At 50.1% G+C, this 13069-nt stretch overlaps 1 protein-coding gene across 5 annotated transcripts in view; it reads right to left on the bottom strand.

The window, feature by feature from the left end:
- Positions 1-13069, bottom strand: part of ARHGAP39 (Rho GTPase activating protein 39) — a 148597-nt gene that overhangs the window by 33562 nt on the left and 101966 nt on the right. For 3 of the 5 annotated variants that reach the window (XM_055799281.1, XM_027778317.2, XM_027778319.2), the window contains exon 3: positions 3661-3741. The exons of 1 other annotated variant lie outside the window; for it this stretch is intronic. In XM_055799281.1, the coding sequence (XP_055655256.1) occupies positions 3661-3741 (81 nt within the window). Of the gene's footprint in view, positions 1-3660; positions 3742-4336; positions 4428-13069 lie in introns of those variants that run through there. One more of the 5 variants, XM_055799282.1, reaches the window with a different exon arrangement.

Raw genomic sequence — 13069 nt, 5'->3', positions numbered from 1 at the left:
CCATCTCTTATCTTGGCTATCAAAGGAGACAACATGCCCTTCCAATGGCTTTGAGAAAAATCTGAGGGACTAATGCAAGACTTGGTGAGGAGGAGAGTGTTGGAAAGATCTGAGAAGGCTGTTGGCCTGGAGACCTGATCTCCCACCCAACTGTGAAGTCCCCAGGATGATTTAATGAATGGCATTTGGAAGCATCTCAATTTCAGGGCTTGATTTGGAGGAGCTGGGGCAGCACTGCACTGGTGGAAGCATTTTGAGGGCTCAGCCCACTCCATGATGGCGTCTTTAAAGCTCTGGTTGGGTGCCAGCCCATTTCACAATCACCACCTCAGTGCTGGCATGAGCCCGTGGGAAGAACTGAGATTCCCCCATCCCTTTGCAACCTGGCCAAGGGTGCTGGAGAGCCAGCTTTTCCTGAAAACCTGTTGCTGAGCATCAGAACGAGGTGTCTGGACTGTGGTCCCCCCATCCAGGTCTTGGACACTTCAGGCAGAAGTACCTCAAGGGTCCTCCCATTCCCACGAGGGACCATGCATGCGTCTCTCTGACCCATTCAGAGGTAGATGCCAATGTTGGGCTTCCAGGTGGCCTCCCCTGTGCCTTGTTTGCTGCCTCCAGCCACAGCCTTTCCACCCTATGGGATCTGCCCAGACTTGATCCATCCAAGGAAGGGCTGCCAGCTATGTTTTGGAGAAGCTGAAACCATGATGCCTTTATGCAGGGTGAATTTCAGAATGTCCACACACCCTTCTCCTTAAAATTAACCCCATTAATAAGAAAACATCCCTGCCATCACGAGGTAGGACTGGCAAGCTTTGATTTCAGCTTTTACGAGTGCCAGAGCAGCATGCATGTGGCACTCACATGGTTAAAAAAAGTCTCACCCAGGGCTGTGTCAGCTCAGGCTCCTCTCTCCATCTCGCTTGGCAGCACCCAGACAGAGGGCACTTGAGACTTTTCTTCCAGAAGGAAGTCCACCCTCAACTAATTAAGCAAAGCTGCTAATTAGCTTCCTGGCTGGAAGTGACTGGGGGGAGGGCAGCAAGGGCTGTCTGTGGGTTTTTATAAGCAGTAAAGTTGGGGTTGGGAAGATGGAGGCATCTCCTGTAGCAAAGCACATGCTGATGCAAACAGGTCATGTGTGCTAACCGCAGTGAAATTGAATCTTTTAATTGCTTGGGCAACCACGGGCATCAGCCAGCTGGTGGGTGGGGACCTTGTCCCCAAAACCCGCATTGTCCCTTGTCTCCAACTGCAGCCTGTATCCGGCACTGCCACCCAGCTGGCGGCAGGTCAGAACCCATCAGTGCCGAATCACTAACCCTGTTTGCAGAAAAAACTCAGGATAGAGCGTGGTGTGCCTGTCACTGCTCCATGTCCCCATCACCAGTCCATCTCGCCTGGCTGCAGCTGAATGCAGGCTCAGCTCCCACTGCCAGCTCCAACTGAAGCATGCGTGATGCCTAACAGCAGAGCAGAGGAGGCACCTGCAAACCCCACTTCCAAACCAAACAGCAGATCCAGGCCTGCCAAATCACGCTGTGTTCCACTCTTCCTCACTTGTGCCTGCAGACAGGGAATTGCATCCCCACATGTACGGAAGGGACGCTTTGGAGTAAAGCTGTCCTTGGGCAGGTCTCTCTGAGCTCACCCCATGCTGAAGGAGAGCATTCTGCAGGTGAGAATGAACACCAGACACCATTACTCTATTTGTTTCCTCTCCTAGAAAGCTTGGTTTTCCCCCTCTTGCTTAAATGGCAATTAATTCTGATGCTCCTGGGAGGTCACTGCAGAAGCAGTGAATTACAGGGCAGGCAGGATGGCACACGGCCAGTGCTGTTGGGTGATTTTCCACTCGCACGTGTCTTGAACAGGGATGGAGACTAACTGCTAACCATGCCACTGTGGACCAGCTTGCCAGCCTGTGCCATCACTGAGCAGCAGGGAAGGGAACACAGGCCATCATGCCAGGGAAGCATAGAGCATAGTGCCCTCCCTGTCCCCGCTGCCAGCATGGGAAGCAAAGCAAGAGCTAGAGGTGCTTCAGCTCACCTGCATCTCCAGAAAAACCCAGAAACTGGGGTTATCTGTCAAAGCTCAGAGCAACCAGGCAGATATCAACCCCAAAACCCCCCAAAATCTGACTATAGTCTATAGACCTGCTGTGTTAAAGGCAGGAATTGGGATGAATGTTGTATTACAGAGAAAGGCTTCAGGCCACCACTGATGTGCAGGCCTGTATCAGTAAAAGCATCCAGTGCAGGTGTTTATCCTCCCTGCTCCCACCTGATTTGATCTAGATGATGCCAGCAGGTACCACACAACCCTACCTGTGCAGGCTTGGATGGGATCAGGGCAAGATGGGTCTGTCTGGGTCTTTGGGGAGGTCCCAGAGTTTGAAGACCCTCACCACCATCTCCATCCTGGCTGGTGGTGACCAAGGGGGACATCTCTCAAAAGCTCTGGGGCAGGAGGAGGTGGGTCAGCCAAGATGCCTCCTTTGGCCGCTGACAAAGGGTGGCCAAGGAGCCATCTGGGCTGTATCAATAGCAATTTTTCAGCCCCCACCAACCCATCCCTGCTCACAGTACTTTGGGTTCTGAAGGAAAAAAGCTTGTTTTGCAAGCAGCGATGCAGGTGCTGGCCCAGGCTCCAGGAGCCCAGCAAATGATCGTTCCCTTATCTCTGCTCATCTACTCAGACATAGACACAGACTTATCTATATCAGTTCTGGTGATACTTTGCCCACATCCAAGGCATTAGTCCATATCGGTACTGGTGAGAAGTCACAGTGTTTGTACACCTGAATCACTCGTGCAAACTCTAAGAGGGGCATTTTGAGCTGTAATGAAGACAAGTATGACATCGTATTAATTTCTAGCAACATAAATCCATGAAAGATGGAGGTGGTATTTGGTTTAGCACCTGAAATCCTGATCTGGGCAAGAGAAAGCTCCCCTCTGACTTACAAATGGACTCTGAAAGCAGCTGGACCCACAGGATGCAAGAGATGGCTCATTTCTCTGGAGGCTTTCCCACCTCCAGGGCCCTATGGAGGCAGCGCACTGAATCAGTCAGGCTCACTGTGTTGACAGATTAAACCCATACCCACACAAACCTATTTACAGTTGATGCAAAAATCCTAGGAAAGACCCTAGAAACCAGTTCTAGTGTGGAGAGACGTTCAAGCCATCACCCTGCCATGATGGGACGCACTGGGGTGCATCAGCAGAACCAGGTGAGTCCTGTCCTGACGGTGGAGCCTAATGAAACCCCACAAACCAGGAGCTCACCCTGAGGTGTGACCCCATCACCAGACAGTCCTGGTGCTCCTCCCGTCCTGCTCCGGTTTCTGGTGATGGGTAGGAGTCACTCCAATGAGGACCATGGCATAAAGAGGATGGATGGTCCCTGCTCCAAAGAACCATCAAAATACATCTTAGGGTTCATTTAAGGGCAGTATTAAAGCTAAAAATTGTAACACATGAAGGGAAGGAGATGGGGGGGAGGACCAGGACAGCACAAAGAAAACATTGGTGTTATCTGCTGTGCCATCCCCACAGGTCAGCTGGTAGCACACAGGCCGTCCCACACACCCACCTCGCTGCCAAGGCCACGATGTAGACCCCAACCCCGATACTGGAGGGAAATTTCAGCTACCTGTAGTGGAGGAGTTGACCTTCCGCACTGTAATCCCGATAAATGTCATATTCTTTCTCAAACACTCCAGATGGCGATGAACTGCAATACAGTAATAGTGAACAAGGAGTTACCAACAGTGACTGCAACGCCTGCATGCCCTTATTAAAGTCTCCTTCACTTTAGGATTAATGAAGATGCGGCCATAGACATGGGCTCTGGGTCCCCACCAGTCTGGGCTCTGCCCTCAGGACCTACTCCCACCTTCTTGCATCAAGCTTTGAGTCATTTACCAGTTGTTTAGCAGATGAGGACCAAGCCCTCCATGGCTGTTGTCTCCAGCTTCATTTCAAACCCTGCAGACACCACATTCTCCCTTAAACGACGCTTTTTTTGTGAAGAACGGCTGGAGACGTGCCTGGATGGACCCTGAACATTTCATAGCTTTGTCCCACCCATGGTCCTTTCCAAGTGCAGCCCTTCCTCATGCCTTGAGCATCGCTCTTGCTCCTTGCTTGTCTCAGATGGTCAGAGCCAACACGGGCAGAGGCGGTAAGCCCCAGAAAAGGCCTTTTCGGCACATTTTTATCTACCGCCTTGCAGTCAGTTAAATCTGAGCCCACAGAGCCCTCACTCCCATGAGATGGAGAAAGTCATGGCACCAATAGCTACCAACCTATTCCAGGAGACACCTTACCTGAGTGCACTCATTGGAGAAACGTGGAAAAAAGCATCTGGAGGGGCAGGACAGCATTCACTGCTGCTTTTTGGACCACCACCAGCTTAAAGCCTCTCCTGTAAGAACAAACCCACTCTTGCTCCACTTTCCTTTTGGTTTCACGCTTGCCCAGCAGCCTAGTAACTACACTGAGACTCTCCAACACCTCCCAATAAGGCATGCAACCAGGTGTTTGTCTTTATCTAAGGACACCCTTTCCAGTATTGTCCAGTATTTGCTCAATGAGCACAGGAAAGGGTTTGGGTTTTTTTTGCCTCAACAGCCCTTCACTGTGGGGTTGTGCAAATAATCAGGCTTGTTCAGAAAACACCAGGCACTGAGCAAATTATTAGACATTTGCTCTGCATTGAAACATGACAACAAACATCTGGAGAAATAACTTCATTTTGAGCAGGAAAGAGTGTTAACACCCCCCTATGCACACATTAAGATGCTCCTGTTAATAGAATTCAGATCACATGTTGGTTTCAGAAGAAGAAAAAAGGAAAAGAAACAAATCTTCCTAATAGGATAGACCTCAAAAATTTTATTCAAGCAAGAGGCTATAAAATTAAGCTTCTGTCAAAGCTAATTTTAATGAGACTTCTGAGCCCTGGAATTATGACTGTGTTGAATTGCTTAATCCCTTTTTCCCTTTGAGTGCACGTGAATGAGTGTTCCTCCTCCTCCACAACTCAGTGTCTTCTCAAGAGAAAGGCATCAGCTCTGATGCCTGGTGCTGTACCCAGATCCGTGGCTCCAGGATCTTCTCCCCAGTGGGCAAAGCCCTGGATGGAAGGGAATTAATGCTCAGGAAGCTTCCTAATGAATAGCCCTGCTGCTGAAAGAGGCCATATCTAATGTTTACTTTAGAGAAAGGCAATGGATGTAAGGGAAAGACCTCAAGGGAAGTCTTCTTCAGGCAAGTTCTTGTGATCAAAGATGAGCAAAGGAAAGACCCTCATGGCAAACAGGTTGCTCTTCTGGCGGTAGCATCCCTGCCCAACCATGGCCTGGAGAACCTTCAAGGACTATGTCATCCAGGCAAATACCTGGTGCTGTTGGAGCTGAAAGAAGACTCCCTTTTTCCCCAGGTTTCCCCAGGAACCAAAGACTTCAGGATCACCGTAGCTTCCCTATACAAAATCTGTCCATTTGCCCTACTTCATGGACCTTTTGTAAAGATCTGCAAGGTAAGAAATGTCCTCCTGGGTCAGAGCAATGGTGTCTCCAGCCCATACTCTGCTTCAAACCATGGCAGCAAGAGATGCTGTTTATGGACAGCTCATGACCCTGGTTGCTGCCTGTGGTCCATGCCCTCATGCCTCACAGCACCCAGTCCCTGTGTTAGGGGTGACAGCAGGGAGCTGTCTTCCAAGGTACCCACTTCAGCGATGTTTATGGACCGGTTGTCTTGAATTTTTTTAACCCCTTCCTGAACATGCAGCAAGGTCAGCCTCCACAGCTTCCCAGTGCAACAAATTCTATTCATTTTCTACCCACTGTGCACCTCAGCTCTTCCCCTCCCTTCTAAAAAAAAAATAATAATAAAATTCACCTGGTCATCAGCTGTTCCTTCTGGCCTCATGTTTTTCAAAACATTTGTAAGTAAGGACACCTAGCATGTCTCCTTGTGTCTCAGGGCAAACCTTCCTTGCTAAAGGCAATGGGAATCCGGGAGCAAAGTGGGGATGAAGCCTCCTCTGGGCGCTGGCTCCCAAAATCTCCGTCTCTTCTCATGCTCACCTGACAGAGAGGATTTAAGGAGCACACAGCAGCACCGCAAGCATCTGGCCAGCCAATTACCAGAAAACGAGCTGACCGTAAATTCCCAGTAACGACGTTCGCTGCTCCTCGGCCAACGCACAGCTGCTGGAATTTCAGATGCTTTCCAATCAGTGGGTGCAAAGGCTCTTCCAAATACAGCAAAGGCTGTTGAAGCGACCACAGAGTTATGCAGTTTTTAATATTCTGGCCCATGCCAGCTGGATGCATGCGGTGAGGGATGTGTGAGCTCATAGGTGAATGGAGGTTATTCACATCTGGCTTCAAAACTTGGATGAAATATCTAAGGAGGGATGTTCTGCTCCCAGTTTGTTATTTTGTGCAGCACACAGTACAGTACAACTCTTGTCCTACATGCCCAGGAGCACGAACAGCCCATGAGGCTGGTGGGGCAGAACAGCTTAACATGGTTTGCTCTCAAATACATATGCTAACTTGACATATATGAACACCTCATCATCTTAAAGAAAGTTTCCTTAGGCTGCCACCTCCTCTTCTTGAGATAAATTGATTAAACCCTCCAGTCTTGCTGACATACAATCCATGCATGGCCCAAAAATGCCAGGCAAAGCAGTAAGATTGAGATCAACTGGAGAGCTTCAAATCCATTCCACCAGTTGATCCAGATCAGGAGTAAAATCGCTGCGGGCACACTGTGGGTGGCATTGCTCCTCATTCAAGTACTGATGAGTCAGACTTGGCTCCCTTACTGTCACAATCAACTCTTACCAGTGAAGCTGCAAATGAGATTGATGGCAAGGATTGCATCCATCTGCAACACTAAGAGCTGCAAGCTTCAAGGTCAGGATGAACACAGCAATGTTAACATCTGGGACGTCCTCTCTGCTCTTCTGTACCTTACAGGAGATGAAAACTCACGCCTCTGCTGCCACTGCTAAGGTCCCACTTGTTATTTTCGGGGTGATTTTTTCAAGTTCTGAACAAAAAGGATGCCATGAAGTCACAGTACATAGACTTCCAAGACTAAAAAAAAGATGTGGCTAGCTGACCTGTGACCCTAGAACTGGAGGTCTGGCTTCTTTTGGAAGGAAGTATCATGCCACAAGCAGGAGACAATCAGGGAACTGGTGACAGTCTTCCACCAGGTAACCTGTTCTGGAGGACAAAGGTGCTGAGGGATGCTAAAGTTGAGAGATACCAAATTATGATGATATGTTTCATCTTTGATAATCCACAGACATTTTGCAGACCTACTTTTGGTTCTGAGTCTCAAGGTTACTGATGTTTGAGATGCAGAGGCTTGCTCCGTCTCTACTGGGAGCCATGGTTGGATGGACCAGGTGTCTCCACACCTCCTGTGTTGAACAGAGCAGGTGGGTAGGGTCCCTTCAACTTCAAGGGGAGATTTTGGGGGTTGGAAGGCATTTAAAAGAAGCTTTCCAAAACAAAAAGACATCTCTAAGGTATTACAGTATGGCAGGTGGGTCACACGGTGCCCAGATAAGACCCTGCCTGGAAACATGGAAGCTCAGTGTGATGGTGGTCAGGGAGCTGCTGCAGGCTACGCTGCATTAACTGTGGAAGTGTGGCATCGACTGAGCACGACGTGTGTTTCATCAGAAGCACAGAGACAACAGGCTGTGACACTGCATGTCATTTTATGTTTCCTGAAGGTGCCTCTCCCTGAAGTTGTGATGTCTCAAGGGAGTCAAGGGTCAAAGATGCCACCACCCTGCCTGGGGCCAGGTAAGGGAGGTGACTACTTCTGCAGTGAGGGTCTGTGTCCCCAGGAAGCAGAAGAGGGCCAGACCAAGGAGCAGCTCCCCATCCTGGTTGGACTCAACACGTTGAGCCTCAGCTTGTAGAACCAAGATTTAATCCTTGGTCTTGCCAATAAATAAAACTGGTCTCTTGCTTGTTCATTTTCCTGCTGAAACCTGGAGCCTGTTGTAGAGAAGGACCTCTGCAAGAAGCTGAGGGTGCTCCTGGAGCAGGTTGGAGTGCTGCAACATCCGCCCAGCCTACAAAACCAACAGTAGCTCAAGACCTGTCTTGCTTCCCTGCTAGGCCAGGGGCTGGTTACCTGGGGACAGCCGGCTCAGATTTGGCAAAAATCTTAACTACAGGCAGCAAATCCCTCTGGGGAAGCAAGTGCTTCTGTCAAAACTCAGCAAAAATACCTCTTCTGCTGCAGGACCGTGGAAACTTGTCAAACCACACAGACTCTCAGCAATCAGACTTAGACCCACAAAAGCAAAGATCTACGTGGTTTCAGAAAGGAGCAGTCAAGGGGGCTAAAAACTTGCAGACCTTTGAGTTTGCAGATCTCAAAGCCTGCACCCCTTCAAGTAGCACCACCAGGATGATGCTTCTGCAGACAAAGGCCCTCCTGGTGACCTAGACTCATATGAGCCACCAGCTATGGCATGAAAGGCCCACATGCATGGTACGGCACATGAAGAATGGCACAGATCGCTCCCCAGACCTGGCTTGGGGCTTGCTTTAGTCCCATCACATCACCATTTCAGTCTAATCCTGGGCAATCCTAACTGGTGTGGAGGCTGGAAAAGCCCTGCTTAAAGATACAAACCCTGCGTCCCTGGTTCAGAGGCACAGCACGCTGTGTGGGGTGCAAGCAGGCTGATGGTCTCGGGAGACAAAAAGACCACTGGCCTTTCCAGTGTAACTATGGACCTTCGATCATCCCACCAACTTCAGCAAGACCAACAGCAAATGCCACCCTATAACTGATGCTCATGCATGCCGTGCTGCATTCAAGCGCCGCTCAGATTTGTGCCGGGCTGCAAAGTCCCACCAGCAAAACCCTTTTGCTGCTTTGTTCTCAGAACAGCGGGGTGACTGCATAGAAGAGCACAAGTCAGGTCTTCCACCATCTCCATTTAGCTAACAGGCACGAAAAGCAGCAGCGCTAAGTCACTGGTTAGAGACAGGTATTGCAGAAATCACCTTAATCATAGAATCATCGGATGGTTTGGGTGGGAAGGGACCTTTGAAGGTCATCTAGTCCAAACCCTCTCCAACAAGCAGGGACATCTTCAACTAGATCAGGTTGCTTGGAGCCCCGCCCAACCTGACCTTGAATATTTCTAGGGATGGGGCATCGACTACCTCTCTGGGCAACCTCGTCCAGCATTTCACCACTCTCATCCTAACAAATTTCTTCCTTTTAATCCAATGACTCTGTTAGCCTGATCTTTGCCAAGCACAATTCATAAGGCGTTGGCTTAAAAACCTCGAAAAAATAGCTTACTGGGGGGGCAGGCAAAGGGTAGGGGACAAATGCTCCATTACACTGCTGCCCATGGGGAAGCTGGGTTAGCAGGAATCTAACAATGCTGCTACTTAAATATTAAATAGCTGGCAAGCCTGCCCCTGGCTCTCCAGCAAGCTCCACGCCTGCTGCTTCCAGCAGGTATTCATTTATGCTGAAATCTCAATGAGTGACTTTTAATGAACCCCTGAAATTCAGCTTGTCTTGGAGAAGCAAGTGCAGCCGGCTCGGCCACCCCCAGGTTTGTGCAACCACCACCCCATCCTGCCGCAGATCCCTGTGGAGATCTCCTGCTTGGCTCCCACCACGCTGCCTCCAGGCATCAGCATCGGCTCCAGCCCGAATCTTTTGCTCTCTCTGCATCTCGACGGGTGTTCGGCGGGATGGACTCGCTCAGCTGTCAACTCTGTCTGCATAGAAAACTTGGCGGAGACAGTCCAGACATGCCAGAGGATGCCAAGCTAGTGTGGATGGGGATAATTACTGCTGATGGGAAATGAAACCCATTTGATTCAAGACGAAGGCAAGTTACGAAATGGAAGTTAGGAGGGGGGAAGGGGGGATTGCTGCTTTCCCCAGCTGTGTTCACCCCCGCTCACAAGCCCACACAGTGCTGGGCACAGTGGATGTGTCACACTGGTGAGATGTGGAAGCCTCAGCCCATCCTGTCTGCATGGAAAACAAATTGATCCCTTGTTCATCTGCCCTATCCATGGAAAAAACCTGGGGAGAAAGGGTGAAGGAAAGAGACTTGCAAGTATCTGGGGGCCTAGCAGTGGAAAATCATCTCTGCCCAAATACTCAGTGACCCTGGCTGCAAGGGGGCTGGAACATCCATGAAAGCTCTTCTGGATCATCCCACTTACACCTCAGTACACTACAGGAACACCTTTAAACAGCTTGTCATGTCTAAATGTGGGCTGAGATCAGCATTAACGCCCAACGGCTTGACACTCACCACTTTGGTCTTTCAGCAGTGGAAAAGTGACCCTAAACATCCATCTCGCTACAAGAAAAGCGACCACCATTCCATTCCCATAGCATGCACCCAAGGCGTATTTGAGTATATTCCACCACAGCTGGGGCAAAACAGGACCCAAGAGTCTGCCCCATCACTGGAAACATTCAAGGTCAGGTTGGATGGGGCTCTGAGCAACTGATCTAGTTGAAGATGTCCCCGCTCCTTGTAGGGGAGTTGAAGTAGATGGTCTTTAAATGTCCTTTCCAACTGAAAGTTTTTGATGGTTTGGTGAAAAAGCACACTTTTCTGAGGTTACAATACCTTTCCTCTGTTGAGGGGTCCTCCTGACGCCTTAACAGCCTGCCTCCATCTCTGCTGCATGCCAGCATCTCCAGCACTCCCCGTGGCAGTGGGGACAGACAGACAAAAGTGATCATTTTCCTGGGGAGAAAAAGCACCTTCCAAATCTTGATGTTAAGCCCAACCTGGGAAACAAGGCTCTGTAAGGCTGGATGTGAACTGGGCGCAGCTCGGCACAGGTTGGTGTTGCCTGCTGAGCCATAGCCGGTCCTTCAAAGCCCCCTACTCACTGCAGCATCCAAGCAGGAGGAAGGATGGTAGGAAACCAAGCAATGGCTCTGCCTGGAATACACCTCCAGGTACATGATGGGATGAGAAGGGATCGTTGGAAATAGTGCAAGGGAAGATAAATGCCACATTTGCACAGGCGGCACAAAACACATATGCTTTGAAAAAGACTCAGGGACATCAGCCCCACAACTGCTGTGAATCACCATCCCCAGCAGGACTGACACAGGGTTTTTATGGGCAAAGCTGACACCTACTTATCATTTTGTCGGCTCACTGGGCTCTGAGGGGGGCTCAGCATCAGACCGGTGTTGGGAGCTTACTGGGGGCTGGTTTTGGCAAGATCTCTGTAGCAATAGCTCCATCAGCTGTGGCTGCAAACAGCTCTCAGTTGATTTTTGCCTGGCACAGGCTTGTTGCCAAAACCACCTGTCCTGGTAGTCTGCCAAAATAACCAGAGTGATAGAGGAGCATCTGAAAAGGGGCATGTGGAAATTGATCCTGGCACCTGGAACAGAGGGAATAAGCCCAAAACAATCGCTGCCCAATGGTTTCAGCTTCTTTGATCCTTGATGGGACTAAGTGGGTGTTTGGAGATGGTGCAGGAGGGAGGAGGGATGCTTCAGGGGGGTCAGGGGTCCCCGAGCTGCAATCTGCCAATGTAGACCCCTTCCCTCCCTCCTGCTGCTCTGCTGATGTCCCAAGTGCAGTCCTGCTGATGCTGCAAGTCAGAATCGTCTCCTAGCAGAGCATCATACCTGCTTGCCATGAACCAGGCAGCTGGAAACCACTGAGCATCCCTGGAGGGTCTCTGCTCGCTCCCAGAGCAGAGGCTGCATACACCACTGCACTGTGTGAAAATGCTGCTGCTGCTGCCAGCAGGCTCAGCTGGAGGTTGTTTTTTTTTTCTTGTCATATTCTCCTCCCAGGAGACCTGAGGTATGCCAGGAGCTCCCTGGGTGCAGGCAGAATCAGACCAAAGTGCAGGATTACCTGCACGCCCACATCTAGCCCAGGAAGGTTCTCTGAGCATCCCAGCCTTTGCTACTTTAAAAATGATAAGCGCAAGCTCCTGAAATGTTATGCCTTGAATAAACCCTGGGTATGGGAGCACACTCCTTACCAGGAGGTAAACTGGAAGGTTAAGGACTTTTCTTCTATTTCTGCCCTGATGCCAGCAGTGCCCTGCCCAAGATGGGTGCAGTGGTATCCTCCACCCTGGGGGGTTGAGGATGTGCAGAAGACATTACGGGCACTGGTTTTAGCAGCCCCAAAGCCCAGGTCAGGCAGCAGCACCACACTTCTGTCTTCACAGCAGGCTTACTCTGATGATTTCAGCTGCAATCAGGTTTGCATCGACAAGACTAAAGCCCTCCAGAGCAATTCTGTCAGGCTTCAAGGAGTCGATGCACCTCTGTCTGTACTCCTTCCAGCCTAACTTTCTTTGCAGAAGGGTAACTGGCATTGCTACAGCCTGGCTGCATCAAGGAGGCCTCTGCAGATAAGCAAATGATATTGCCTGCCTCCACATTGCACACATGGGGTGCAAACAGATTTTTTGCACAGAAAAAGCCCCTACAAATGCCTGTGCTTGCCCTGGCTTATCAGAAAATAAGGCTCTGAACTGATTTTGGGAAAAGGACAAATGTTTCTCCAAGCCCATGTCTTGTCTTCAGAGCTATTGTGCCTGTTCTGGCTGCCACAGCACTCACCAGCCTGTGGTTTCCCAAGAAGATGGTCTCCTCCCTGGTTTAGAACACCTCCATGCATGGGAACAGCCTCCTCTGCAGTGGCAGGGCATGGCAAAGACATACAGCAGTATCCCCGGGGAAAGTCTGGTGGGAACATAGGGGCTGCCTTCTAACAACTCAACTGGAGTCAGGTCACTACCAAAGCAGGACCATCAAAACCAACAGGCAAAGGCTGAACTCCCTGCAGCCTTGTGTGATGGACAACAGCTTCTTCCACTGACATCAGTAAGGTCTACACCCCCTTATGTCCCACTCCTCCAGATCCCAGGTTTCATGGATACAGAGGGTTTTCAGCTCTGCATGGCTCTCTGGGACTGTGGGTCACAGCACCACACCAATGTGCATCAAGTCCCAAACCCAGACGCTGAGCTGCT

The sequence above is a fragment of the Falco peregrinus genome, chromosome 3 (assembly GCF_023634155.1).
Source record: "Falco peregrinus isolate bFalPer1 chromosome 3, bFalPer1.pri, whole genome shotgun sequence".
NCBI classification, from domain to species: domain Eukaryota; kingdom Metazoa; phylum Chordata; class Aves; order Falconiformes; family Falconidae; genus Falco; species Falco peregrinus.
The sequence above is the reverse complement of the archived record's forward strand: the minus strand, read 5'-3'. Positions and strand labels throughout refer to the sequence as shown.